Here is a 12,104-nt window from a genome sequence, read left to right on the forward strand (position 1 = left end):
CACCACTGTTTCTATCACCTTCCAGCTTTTTCCAGCTCTTCTTTCAATCCTTGGTATTTCTCCAACTTCTTCAGTAATAATGTTTCTATTACTTGACATTACTTCATCTATCACTAAGGCCTTCTTACAGTCGAGCACAATGTCCAGTTGGTCAGCCAATACTAATGTATTTTGTCTGGATCTGGAGGTCCCACAGGACAGGTTGGTCATTTTCGACCATCCATTAAGAAGTTTTCTATCTTGACCATCTGTGCCTAAACTTGGCACAGATGTTTCTGCACGCTATGCCAACCAATTTGTTATAGCATTTCATGTATGTCAAGCCTGCAGTCCTATAACGCCCCACTTACCGGTACATGTTCTGGATTTTCTCAGGGGCATCTTTTGACAGTCTGCACAGCAATGTGTGGTAGACCAGGACCTCCAACGCTGCCATGGTTACTGCCTCTGTGCTGTCCTTGTAGGATTTATTTTCTTTTGCTGGTGGTACATGTTTTGTCTTTCCACAAAGGCTCCTGCACTTGCATTTTGTTCTTGTTGGCTTTCTGGTGCCATAGATATTTGTTCACTTAGCACATAAACACTTGGAGCCATCTTACTGATGTAATATTCCTAGATCAAAGTTTTGTCGTCCTGGATTGTTGCAAATGTAAATAAAAAATGATAATCTCTTTTTTAAAGCAGTTTTTGGACACACATCTTTGTGTCTCCTCTCAGCTAAATAGATGTATAGAAGAACCTTCTCACATTTTTAGCCTTTAGGTCTGTGTGCTCCCATATTTCTCTTAGGTTTTCAATGGCTTATTTGTGTAAACCATCTGAATTACATTTTATTCATCATGCACTTGTGTTTCCCTTTTTAATAACAATAGTTTATGGAGAACTAATAAAAAAAAGCCCTAGGCAGGAGTCTGGTATGCTCATTTTTAGAATTTTTATTAAATGTCCCTTAAGATGTGCTGTCTCTTTAAGTGAATAACAAAACATTACTATTACTGTGAATAACAGTTTGAACGGATGAACTTCTGACCTTTAGTCATCTAAGCAAAAAATAGATTTAAAAACAAAATGTTTAAAGATGTAAGTTGTTTTTTTCTGGAATTTCCTTTTTATTTTTTGTTCTTCAAATACTTTGCGCAATACGCAATTCGAGCCTTTTCACTTCAAATTAATTTTTCCAGGATTTCTGCAACCTTGACACTCATCTGAGTTGTGTGGCACATTGGTAAGGATGATTGAATTATTTTTTTCTGAGTATCACATTCAGATATATTTTTCATGTTTTACAAAACTAGGGCTGAACGTGAGGAATATGAGGAAAACTTGAGATATGCGATATCAGTGATCAATATTATGATGACGATGTAACTTGCGATATAAGAACAAATAGTAAAACAACCAAAACCATAATTTTGATTTCACTGCAGTTTAATTTAAATAAGAGTCAACATACCTAAAATTGTACTTCAAATGAAACTAGTCTACATGGGAGATGAGCATCTAACACGAAAGAGCTTCTTCCGGTTGGCCATAAATGAATTTATTTGATTCGTCAAATAATTAAAGCTGCCATAAGATTGTTTTAGCACATTTAAAGTAACCATTTATTGCGATTTTTGCCGTCTTTTGTGATATGCATAATTGCATAGCTTGATATCACAATAAAAATAAATCTGGAATTTATTGTGCAGGCCTATAAAAAACTGTCTTTGATATTTATACTTTTTGTAGGAATTCATCAGCAAAATAAACAAGGGCAAAAAAAGTCAGAAAAATTTACTTTATTTAGGTGTACCTCAAATCATATTATATGACATGAAATAAGCCACGGACATTTGAGCTTTACTCAGCTGCTTCTTTTCCCTGTAAAAAAGGCACAAACATAAAATAGATTCCTATTTATTTGTTCAAAGTAGAAAAGATTAGCTCTACTAGTAATGATTATTTGATTATCTGCATTCCTTAGAGATACCTGAGAGTAATGAAGGTTTGTGCTAATTTACCTTGCCAGAGTCACGGCTCTTTGCCCTCAGCTTGTTGACCTGAGACTCAGCAATGTCAGCACGCTCTTCAGCCTCCTCCAGCTCATGCTGGAGTTTTCTGCACTTGGACAGATGAACATTGGCCTGCTCCTCCTGGATTTGAAAACGGAAAAGGTATTTTATTCTTGACATAACAGCTGCAGATGATTCAAACATGAAACGGGACAAAGTGAGTTGATTAAAATGAGTTGTGGTTTTTCCACTCACCGCTTCTTCAGACTGCCTCTTGTAGGCCTTCACCTTAAGCTGTAACTTGTCAACAAGATCCTGCAGCCTGTTGATGTTTTTCTTATCCTCCTCGGTCTATGACATGAAGAATACATTTGCAGGTTTACTCAATTTAGGTTTTAATTCTTAATGTGCTGATTTAATTGTTCATGTCAAGTATTGAAATGATCATACCTGATAGGTGAGCTCTTTCACTCTCCTCTCATATTTGCGGACGCCTTTAACAGCATCTGCACCATGTCTCTGTTCATTCTCAACCTCAGCCTCCAGCTCACGCACCTTAAAAAAGGAGAGGATCTATGAATATCATTTATATATTCCTATTTCAGCACCAGAAATTTCAGTGTTAAACTTTTACCCTAGACTCGAGTTTCTGGAGCTGCTTCTTGCCACCCTTCATGGCCAGGTTCTCAGCTTCATCCAGACGATGCTGCAGATCTTTCACAGCAACCTCTAGGTTCTTCTTCATCCTCTCCAGATGAGCACTGGTGTCCTGCTCCTTTTTGAGCTCCTCAGCCATCATAGCAGCCTATAACATTTAAGATGCATGTTAAAAATACGACCCTGTTTGTTGTAGTGTAAAGCAAACACAGGAGGTATACACCCACATCAGTGATGGCCTTCTTGGCCTTGTCCTCTGCATTTCTTGCTTCCTGGACAGCATCATCCACTTCTCCCTGGACCTGGACCAGGTCTGATTCAAGCTTCTTCTTGGTGTTCAGAAGGCTTGTGTTCTGAAAGAATGGCATTTAGTGAACATTTCCGAAATGAACGAGTTTCCCAAATGAACATACATACTTTGAAAAGGTAAAGTATCAATAATTGTTACCTGGGAGTGCAGAAGTGCAACACGCTCACTGGCATCCACCAATTCCTGCTCAGCGATTTTGCGGCTTCTCTCTGTCTGTTCCAGAGCAACTCTCAGCTCCTCAATTTCAGCAACCATGAGACCGTTTCTGCGATCCACCATAGCAGCTTGCTCCTTCAGGTCCTCTTGGGCTCTCACAGCATCATCAAGGTGCAGTTGAGCATCCTGGAGAATAAAGAAAGAAACCATTGACAACCTCTATAATACACTTCTAAACTACATCAATGCTTGATGTGGAAGTTTTATCTTTCCGTACCTTCAGTTGAGCCTGAACATTTCTCAGCTGCTTCTGTGCCTCAGCAGCCTGGCGATTGGCATGGCTCAGCTGAATCTCCATCTCGTTCAGGTCCCCCTCCATCTTCTTCTTGACTCTCAGGGCATCATTCCTGCTCCTGACTTCAGCATCAAGAGTGCCCTGCATGGATTCGATCACCCTCTGGCTGTTCCTCTTAATCTGCTCAATCTCTTCATCTTTCTCTGCAATCTTCCTGTCCACTTCACCCTTGATCTGGTTCAGCTCCAGCTGCACACGCAGGATCTTGGACTCTTCGTGCTCCAGAGTTCCCTAACAATGTTCAAAACAGATCGATTGGTACCTTATAGCTGTCAGGTTTTGGTTGTAGCTTATGACTGGAAGCTTCCTTTCAAAGGTCCTTTCCAAATGTGAATGTACCTCAGCTTCCTCAAGAGCAGTCTGGATCTCAGACTTCTCAGTCTCCACTTGCTTCTTGGCCTTTTCCAGCTCGTGGATGCTCTTGCCAGTTTCCCCAATCTGTTCAGTCAGATCTGAGATCTCCTCTGCAGACAAAAGTTTAATAATATTGAGTTTTCAGGATTTAAAGTAATGAACAATAGAACATGTTTTATCAGTGTTTAAGGAGCTTACGCTGAAGGTTCTTGTTTTCACGCTTCATGGTCTCCAGCTGATCCAGAGCCTCCTCATAAGAGTTCTTCATCTTGAAAAGTTCAGTGCTGAGAGAACGAGCCTCCTTCTGAGCACCCTCAAGCTCTGCCTGAGATTCCTCATACTTCTGTTTCCACTCAGCCAACACCTAAAATCACAAATTTATATTGAAAAGGGTTATTCGTCGACACAGGGAGGAAAACTTTCTGGATTTGACTTTGTTCAAGGTGAAAGAAATGACCTTATCGAAGTTCCTCTGCTTCTTGTCAAGGTTACCAGCAAGAGCATTTGCCCTCTCCACATCAATCATAAGGTCCTCTACTTCACTGTGGAGCCTCTGTTTGGTCTTCTCCAAGGATGCACACTTGGAGTTCACTGCCTCAATCTGTTCCTCGGCCTCCTGGAGACGTTGAGCCAACTTTTTCCTTTTTGAAAAGTCCAGGAAATGATTTTCTCATTATAAACGTTTAAGCTAAAATACGATCTTGATACATTTATGCACAAATTTAAATGTGTATTTCTACATGTAAGAATGTTGTTTTATTTCTTATTAAGTAGTTCCAAAAACTCTTCCATCTGTCTGACTGTTACTTACTTGGATTCTTCAAGCTCCTCTGTACGCTGGATGGCATCAGTTTCATATTTAGTTCTCCACTGAGCCACCTCACTGTTAGCCTTGGACATTCCTCTCTGCAACTCAGCCTTAGCCTCTTGCTCCTCCTCAAACTGCTCCCTGAGCAGATCACAGTCATGGCGGGCAGATTGCACTGCATGTGCAAGGGCATTCTTGGCCTGGTTTGAACAAAAGGATTAAGGATTCAAATGATGAAGGCAAAAATGAGTGGTGAGAATGAGTGGGAGGTTTCTTACCTTGACCTCCTCTTCAATCTGTCTCTTCAGCTCATCAATCTGCTGGGTGAAAGCCTGTTTCCCTCTGGTCAGCTGAGAAACAAGGGCTTCCTTCTCCTCAAGTTGACGGCCAAATTCACCTGGTGGTAAATTAAACATTGGAGATTAGTTTGTGTCCTTTTCATCTCCCTGCAATGAGTCTGTATTGTAGGTCAAATCTATTCAGTCACTTACCATTTTCAGTGAGCAGGCGGGCTTTCTGCGCACTCAAGTCGTTGATCTGACGAAGGTTCTCGTCATTCTTGGTCTTCAGTTCACTAAGTTGGTCCTCAAGAGTACGGCACATCTTTTCAAGATTGCCCTAACATGGAGAAAGAAACAGAATTGTTACAACTGTATCTAAACCAATTAAAGACTTTGTTTTAGACTCTAAGGCTCAAACAAAGTCGTGGTGTACCTTGGCTTTAGCAACAGCCTCCATGTTGCTGCTGAGGTCATCGATCTCCATCTTGTATTCGCTCTTTTCCTTCTCGAGCTTCTGCTTGACGCGCTGCAGGTTGTCGATCTGCTCGCCCAGCTCAGCAACACTGTCAGCCTGCTTCTTGCGCAGAGCTGCAGCGGTGGCTTCATGCTGCAGAGTGGCCTCCTCAAGATCACGACGAAGCTTCTGGAACTCAGCCTCGCGCTTCTTGTTCATCTCTATTTGAGCAGCAGTGGCACCTCCAGCTTCCTCCAGCCTCTCACTGATCTCCTCCAGTTCCCTGGAGAGATCAGCCCTCTGCTTCTCAACCTTGGCCCGAGCAGCACGCTCAGCCTCAATCTCTTCCTCAAGCTCCTCAATACGGGCCTGGTGGATGTGAAAATGATGTATTCCATTAAATTGTAAAGATAAAATAAGGGACACATTTTGAGGAATTCAAATGAATCAGTCACCTGGAGCTCCTTGATCTTCTTCTGAAGCTGAGCGCCCAAAGACTGCTCATCCTCAATCTTGCTGAGGAGCTGGCTGATTTCAAAGTCTTTCCTGTTGAAATAACATTCATGGTAAGACTTTCTGTGTCTTGACTGACATACTGATAATTAAAAAAAGAACACACAAACAAAAATTACAAAGCTGTCAATTTACTTCTTCAGTTTCTCGTCAGACTGCTGCTTGTCATTCTCCAGATCCATGATGGATTCCTGGGCCAATTTCAGATCTCCCTCTAGCTTTCTCTTGGCTCTCTCAAGGTCCATGCGAAGCTTCTTCTCTTGTTCCAGAGAACCTTCAAGCTGAAAATGTAACCTTTAGGTTAATTTATTGTTCAAAAAGAATCTTGTTTTTCAAGTTCATGTTCCATTTGCAGCTTACATCATCCACTTGCTGCTCCAGCTTAGTCTTGGACTTGGTCAGAGTGTTGACTTTGTCTTCCTCTGCTTGCAGGTCATCAAGGGTCTGCTGATGAGCCTCTTGGAGAGCTTTCTTCTCCTTTGTCAGTTTGGAAATGCTCTCATCTTGGGATGCCATCTCCTCAGTCAGGTTCTTCACCTACATTTGAAGGACAGATGTTTGTATGACATGACTCTACCATTTCCCATGAATGTGTGTTTGGTGGACCCGTAAAGACTGCAAACCTTGTTCTCAGTGGCATGTTTCTCCTTTTCCACTTTGGCCAAGGTCAGCTCCAAGTCATCAATGTCCTTTTTGAGCTCTGAGCATTCATCCTCCAGCTTCCTTTTCTTGGCAGTGAGCTCAGCATTGATCTCCTCTTCATCTTCCAGCCTCTCGGTTATCTCTTTGAGCTTGGCTTCCAGCTGAATCTTGCTCTTGATCAGTCCCTCACATCTCTCTTCAGCATCTGATAGATTCTCAGATTCCTATTTTTTTTAAGAATTGTGTAAATATTAACATTGGAAACACAATTGAGTAACTACATATTTAACCTACTGCTACTTACTGATGCCACTTGCAGCTGCAGATCATTCTTTTCCTGCAGAAGAGAGACCATCTTCTCCTCCAGTTCCTTTTTCTTGGCCAATGCAGCAGCCAAGTCGGATGTCATCTTGTCATAATTCTCCTTCATCTGGGCCAGCTCCTTCTCAGTCTCGGCGCTCTTGAGCAGAGGCTTGATCTTGTAGTACACCTTCATCCATGGCCAGTGTTTGACATTCATGAATGAACGGACATTGTACTGGATGGTGTAGATAGCTTCCCTGTAGGGACAAGGTTTCTGTTAAAACAGTAATTCCCCTGAAGCTCCCTTGTCTATTTTCAAATTATTTGAGTTTGACATGCCTCCTTTCCGTCATCTTAACAAACTCCTTTCTCATGAGGAAGCCACGGCAAGCAGCCTGAGTCATTGTTACCAGTGTTGCCAACTTCTCATCTCTCATCTCCTCAAGGGTACCCAACAGACCAGCCTTGAAGAACACCTGTATAGAGAATTGAAACCTTTTTTATTCCTGTAAACCTCATTGAATATAAATATAAATTAGCAATGGCTTAAAAAGAAAACTCTAAACACATCTGTAAAGCTAAATAAAATCAAAAGTAACTGTAAGCTTTGACAAAAATATTGATACTAACCTTGGTGTGTCCAAATCTGTACTCATCATGGTTAACATCAATTGATCCAAGCAGTTTCTCTGAGGCCTTCTTGTTGTCAATGAACTGTCCCTCAGGGATGACACTGGCATTCAGTACTTTGTATCTTAAAAAATAAAGCACATAGTTTAAACAACCTTTTCTGTCATCTTTTTGTTTAATATTACAACTTTATTGACAAAACAATAGTACCTCTGTTTGAAGTCAGCATAGAGGATTCTGCTGGGGAAACCCTTCCTGCAGATTCTGATACCCTCTAGCACACCGTTACACCTGAGCTGGTGGATGACCAGGAAGTTCTCCATCAGACCTGTAAAATATAGTTTTCACTGTAATCTACCCAGCACAACAACTCAAACAAATCGCTAGAAAAAAACCACAAATGTGTACCTGGAGTCTTTGACTCATTGGGAATCAGGCAACGCACAAAGTGAGGATGGGTGCTCCTCAAGTTGGTCATCAGCTTGCCCAAGTTCTCCTGTAGGTTTACAGTAGTAAATGTTTCTTACAAATAGAATTTTTCATCATAAGCATCAGCAGACATTTTATGTTTAATCCAAAGCTTACCCTGAACTGGGAGGACACAGTCTGCATGGAACCACCCTTCTTCTTTCCTCCCTTCTTGCTAGTATCTATGTTTTTGAAGACATTTTTTAATTAAGTCTTTGTTCTTAAAATAATGACTTGAATGTATTTCATTTATAAAAAGTATACAAAAATAAAAGTTTTTAGCTATAGTACTGGTATATTCGTTTGAAAAAGCTTACCCTCAGCTGGAGCAGGAGGATACAGGAGAGCCAGAAGTTTGCATGAGGATTTCTGGTACAGCTGCACCACAGACTCATTCAGTGGGTCCTTGTTCTTGTCCAGCCAGCCAGTGATGTTGTAGTCCACAGTGCCAGCGTAGTGCACCAGGGAGAAGTGGGCCTCAGCCTTGCCCTTGGCAGGCTTTGGCTTCTCAAAAGCTTTGTTTTTGCCAAGATGCTGGTCATACAGCTTGTTCTTGAAGGATGTGTCTGTTGCCTTGGGGAACATGCACTCCTCTTCAAGGATGGAGAAGATACCCATGGGCTTTGTTAAAGATAAAGAAAAGACACAGGGTATAAGTAACAACATTGAAACAACAGTTTGAAAACAAGATGCTTAGCCTAATGTTTACCTTCTCAATCAGCTCAATACAGGCAGCCAAGTCCATACCGAAGTCAATGAACTCCCAGATAATACCCTCCTTCTTGTACTCCTCTTGTTCCAGGACGAACATGTGGTGGTTGAAAAACTGTTGCAGTTTCTCATTGGTGAAGTTGATACACAGCTGCTCCAGTGTGTTGAACTGCAAACACACAAGTCATCAAACCGGTTAGATTCATGTCAAATGACAGTCAAGTCAAAGTAGTGGAATAATGGAGTTTTTGGATGAAGGCCTACGTCAAAGATTTCAAATCCAGCAATGTCCAAGACACCAATGAAGTGGTTCCTTTGCTGCTTGGTGTCCAACATCTGGTTAATACGGACGACCATCCACAAGAACATCCTTTCATAGATGGACTTGGCCAGGGCAGTGACAGAGTTCAGCACCTGAATAGTAATATGAGTCAAACTCAATTACTGTCACACAGATCAACTTGATAAATTGATTGAGACCTACTCTATCACCATGTCACCTATTTTTTTTTCTGTTTTTACCTGTGGTACTGTTTGTCCCTTGGTGACATACTCATTTCCGACCTTGACTCTGGGATAGCACAGGGCCTTAAGCATGTCAGCAGAGTTCAGGCCCAGCAAGTAGGCAACCTTGTCAGCATCTGTTAACAGAAACAGATGTCAATAATAAGGAATACATGCAACTTGTAACAGTAATTTCACAGTAAATGTGAAGGTTTTTAGTGTATAGTCAATCTCACCCTCTGTGCCGTCAGGTTCTGCCTGCTCCTCACGTTGTTTCTGCTTGAACTTCATGTTACCATGGTGAAGTACAGCACCGGTCATTTTGTAGATGCTCATTTTCTCCTCATTAGTGAAACCCAGGATGTCAATGGCATTCTGTCAAACAAATAATTGAGACATTTCAAGAGTTCCACTCTTAAGAAAAGACACAGGATTAATCTTCTTTAAAGAACATGTAAATATTTCTATAAGTATTAAAAAATTGAGAAGATAAAGTTCACCCACATCAGTGGCTTCCAGCTCGACTTTGTCATCAATACTGGGCACAGTGATCTGACCCATGCTGCACATGGGGAAGTCGTAGGGGTTGGTTGTGAGAAGGGACATTTCTGAAAATCAAACGACATGTTAAATACTTTGTCCTAAATGAAAACACAGTTTTTGTCTAAAAACATTGCAGCAGCTTTTTCTTTTTACCAATCAGCTCAGGCTTGTGATTTGTCATCATCTGGTAGAAGATGTGGTAGCCTCTCTCAAGCTCAAGCTGGAAAGTCACTCTTGACTTCTCCAGCAGATCTGTGTATGTTATAAGTTAGTCTGAAACGTTTTTGCTGTCAGACCAAGTTGAATAGATTCAGCGTCCGACTTACATGTCTCAATGTCAGCACTAGCCAGCTTGCCAGTTGCGCCGAAGTGAATTCTGATGAATTTACCCTGTTTGGAGGAGAGGTACAGTTATGCTAAATCCACATGGGTGAGGGTTTTCTAAGATTTCAGATTTGACTCAGCCATGGTTCCATACTTACAAAACGAGAGGAGTTGTCATTTCTCACGGTTTTGGCATTACCATAAGCCTCCAGCAAAGGATTAGCTGCAATAATCTGATCCTCCAGAGAGCCCTGCATTACAGTTTTTAACGTTGTGTCAATAAAAGGACTTTTAATTCTGCACGTGTGTTTATATGTTGTGTTTTATATTTCACCTGGATTTTGCCAGACTGTTGCTTCTTTTCAGCTCCAGTGGAGATAGTTGCAAAGTACTGAATGACACGCTTGGTGTTTACAGTCTTTCCAGCACCAGATTCTCCACTGAGTACAGACAGAGATATGCTGGTATGTGAACACAGGAAACTTTGCAGATAATAATCATTGAGTGTAATACTTACGTGATCAAGACAGACTGGTTCTCCCTATCTGTTTAAGGTAAATGAAAAATAATGAGTGTCTGGATGAGTCCAAATCAATCCATTCATAAACAAATACTTTGTGGGTAACATACCAGTAAGCATGAACTGAAAAGCGTTGTCAGAGACAGAGAAGATGTGGGGAGGAGCCTCCATACGCTTCTTGCCTCTGTAGGCAGATACAACTTCAGAGTCGTACACTGGGAGCCACTTGTAAGGGTTCACGGTGGCACAGAACAACCCAGAATAGGTCTGAAAGGGACACATATTATCACATAAAACTTGTTATATTTCTGCAAGAGTAGGAAGTCTCAGTGTTACGTGATTCGTTTCAGGTGCAGGTGTCTTACGTAGATCATCCATGCTGCATAACGCTCTTTGAGGTTATACAGCACAGAGGCTTCATTGAGGTGGGTCATCATGGCCATGTCCTCAATTTTATCGAACTTTGGAGGGTTCATTGGAGAGACCTCATCTTCCTTTACTGTTCTTTCCTGCAACAGAAAAACATTCTTGTTACAATTCAGCCTTTTTCACCACCTTCTAAATGTGACTTAGCCCTACAAACCTCATTACTATCCAAGAGTTTGACAGTAACTTTGCCACCGTCTTTCTTGATGATGGTTGCCTTCAAGTACAGCTCCTTGGCATCAGGAACATAGCAGGCACTCTTGGCATCAAACGGTTTGTTTTGAGCCTCAATTCTTTCCTTCTCAGGCTTACGGAGGTAAATGGCAGCCTTGCCGTAAACGGCCATCTCCGCGTCTGTACTCATGGTGGCAGATTTTGTCTGTAAGAGAATTAAAATTACTTGAGGTTATTATTCAACATGGTATAATTCAGAAACTTTCCGCAATTACATCTAGCTTCAAACTTTCTATTACTTTAGCTCATGTTTTGCCCACTGTTAAGGCCTTACTACTGATGAAAAAAATACAAAGCATTGTTTTCTCTTGAAATTGTAAATACATTTTTCTGATATCAAGGGAATAATAGTTTTATATCACACAAGGTAAAAAAAATTAAATTATTGTTTACATCTAAATTAGTTCTTCAACTTGTTTGTTCAAAATTTTCTATCTGCGATATTACAAGATTAGATTAGATTAGATAAACTTTATTTATCCCAAAATGGGGAAATTCTCTAATCTTTAGCAGCAAAAAATAGCTTGCATTTTTAGGCTTGTAATGTATGATTTTGACAGTCAACTGATCAACAATTACAAAACCTTATTTAATTTAATTGTTGGCCATACCTGACCCTGCCTCTTTTAGAAGTCTGCTATGATCCCAATTCCTGTTGAAATCATAATTTTTGTAAGTGAGAAATTACAAAAAAATTTAAATCATTTTCAGAACATAGAAATTGTTAAATATAAACATAACTATTTCAAGTTGTAACAATATTGAATGTTCCCACATCAGATAGCCAAATAACCTACCTTACGCTGGAGTATTCAGGGGTCCTTTGCCACACGCTCCTATGTTGTCTTCAACCCCCTTATATTGACTGTAGTGTGCTTGCTCATCAGCAGATATATTTGGGACTCATGCCAAATGTG

General features: G+C 40.8%; 1 protein-coding gene across 1 annotated transcript; it reads right to left on the reverse strand.

The window, feature by feature from the left end:
• Positions 1-1,757: 1,757 nt before the first annotated feature.
• Positions 1,758-12,027, reverse strand: mmyhl1 (myosin heavy chain). The gene is given in 41 exon segments (NM_001161757.1): positions 1,758-1,863; positions 2,004-2,135; positions 2,250-2,345; positions 2,445-2,549; positions 2,629-2,799; positions 2,879-3,004; positions 3,100-3,303; positions 3,395-3,703; positions 3,812-3,936; positions 4,025-4,190; positions 4,284-4,467; positions 4,638-4,834; positions 4,913-5,031; positions 5,126-5,252; positions 5,349-5,738; positions 5,825-5,915; positions 6,018-6,163; positions 6,243-6,419; positions 6,506-6,748; positions 6,829-7,084; positions 7,167-7,303; positions 7,458-7,581; positions 7,668-7,785; positions 7,866-7,953; positions 8,043-8,107; positions 8,243-8,546; positions 8,635-8,805; positions 8,901-9,050; positions 9,159-9,277; positions 9,377-9,515; positions 9,645-9,748; positions 9,837-9,935; positions 10,010-10,073; positions 10,166-10,258; positions 10,342-10,447; positions 10,525-10,552; positions 10,638-10,794; positions 10,893-11,036; positions 11,111-11,332; positions 11,799-11,839; positions 11,985-12,027. Coding segments are annotated over 39 exon segments (5,802 nt in total). The 5' UTR covers positions 11,318-11,332; positions 11,799-11,839; positions 11,985-12,027; the 3' UTR covers positions 1,758-1,842.
• Between the last annotated feature and the right edge of the window lie 77 nt (positions 12,028-12,104).

Source organism: Oryzias latipes, chromosome 6 (assembly GCF_053564925.1).
Source record: "Oryzias latipes strain Hd-rR chromosome 6, Olatipes_Hd-rR_3.1".
NCBI classification, from domain to species: domain Eukaryota; kingdom Metazoa; phylum Chordata; class Actinopteri; order Beloniformes; family Adrianichthyidae; genus Oryzias; species Oryzias latipes.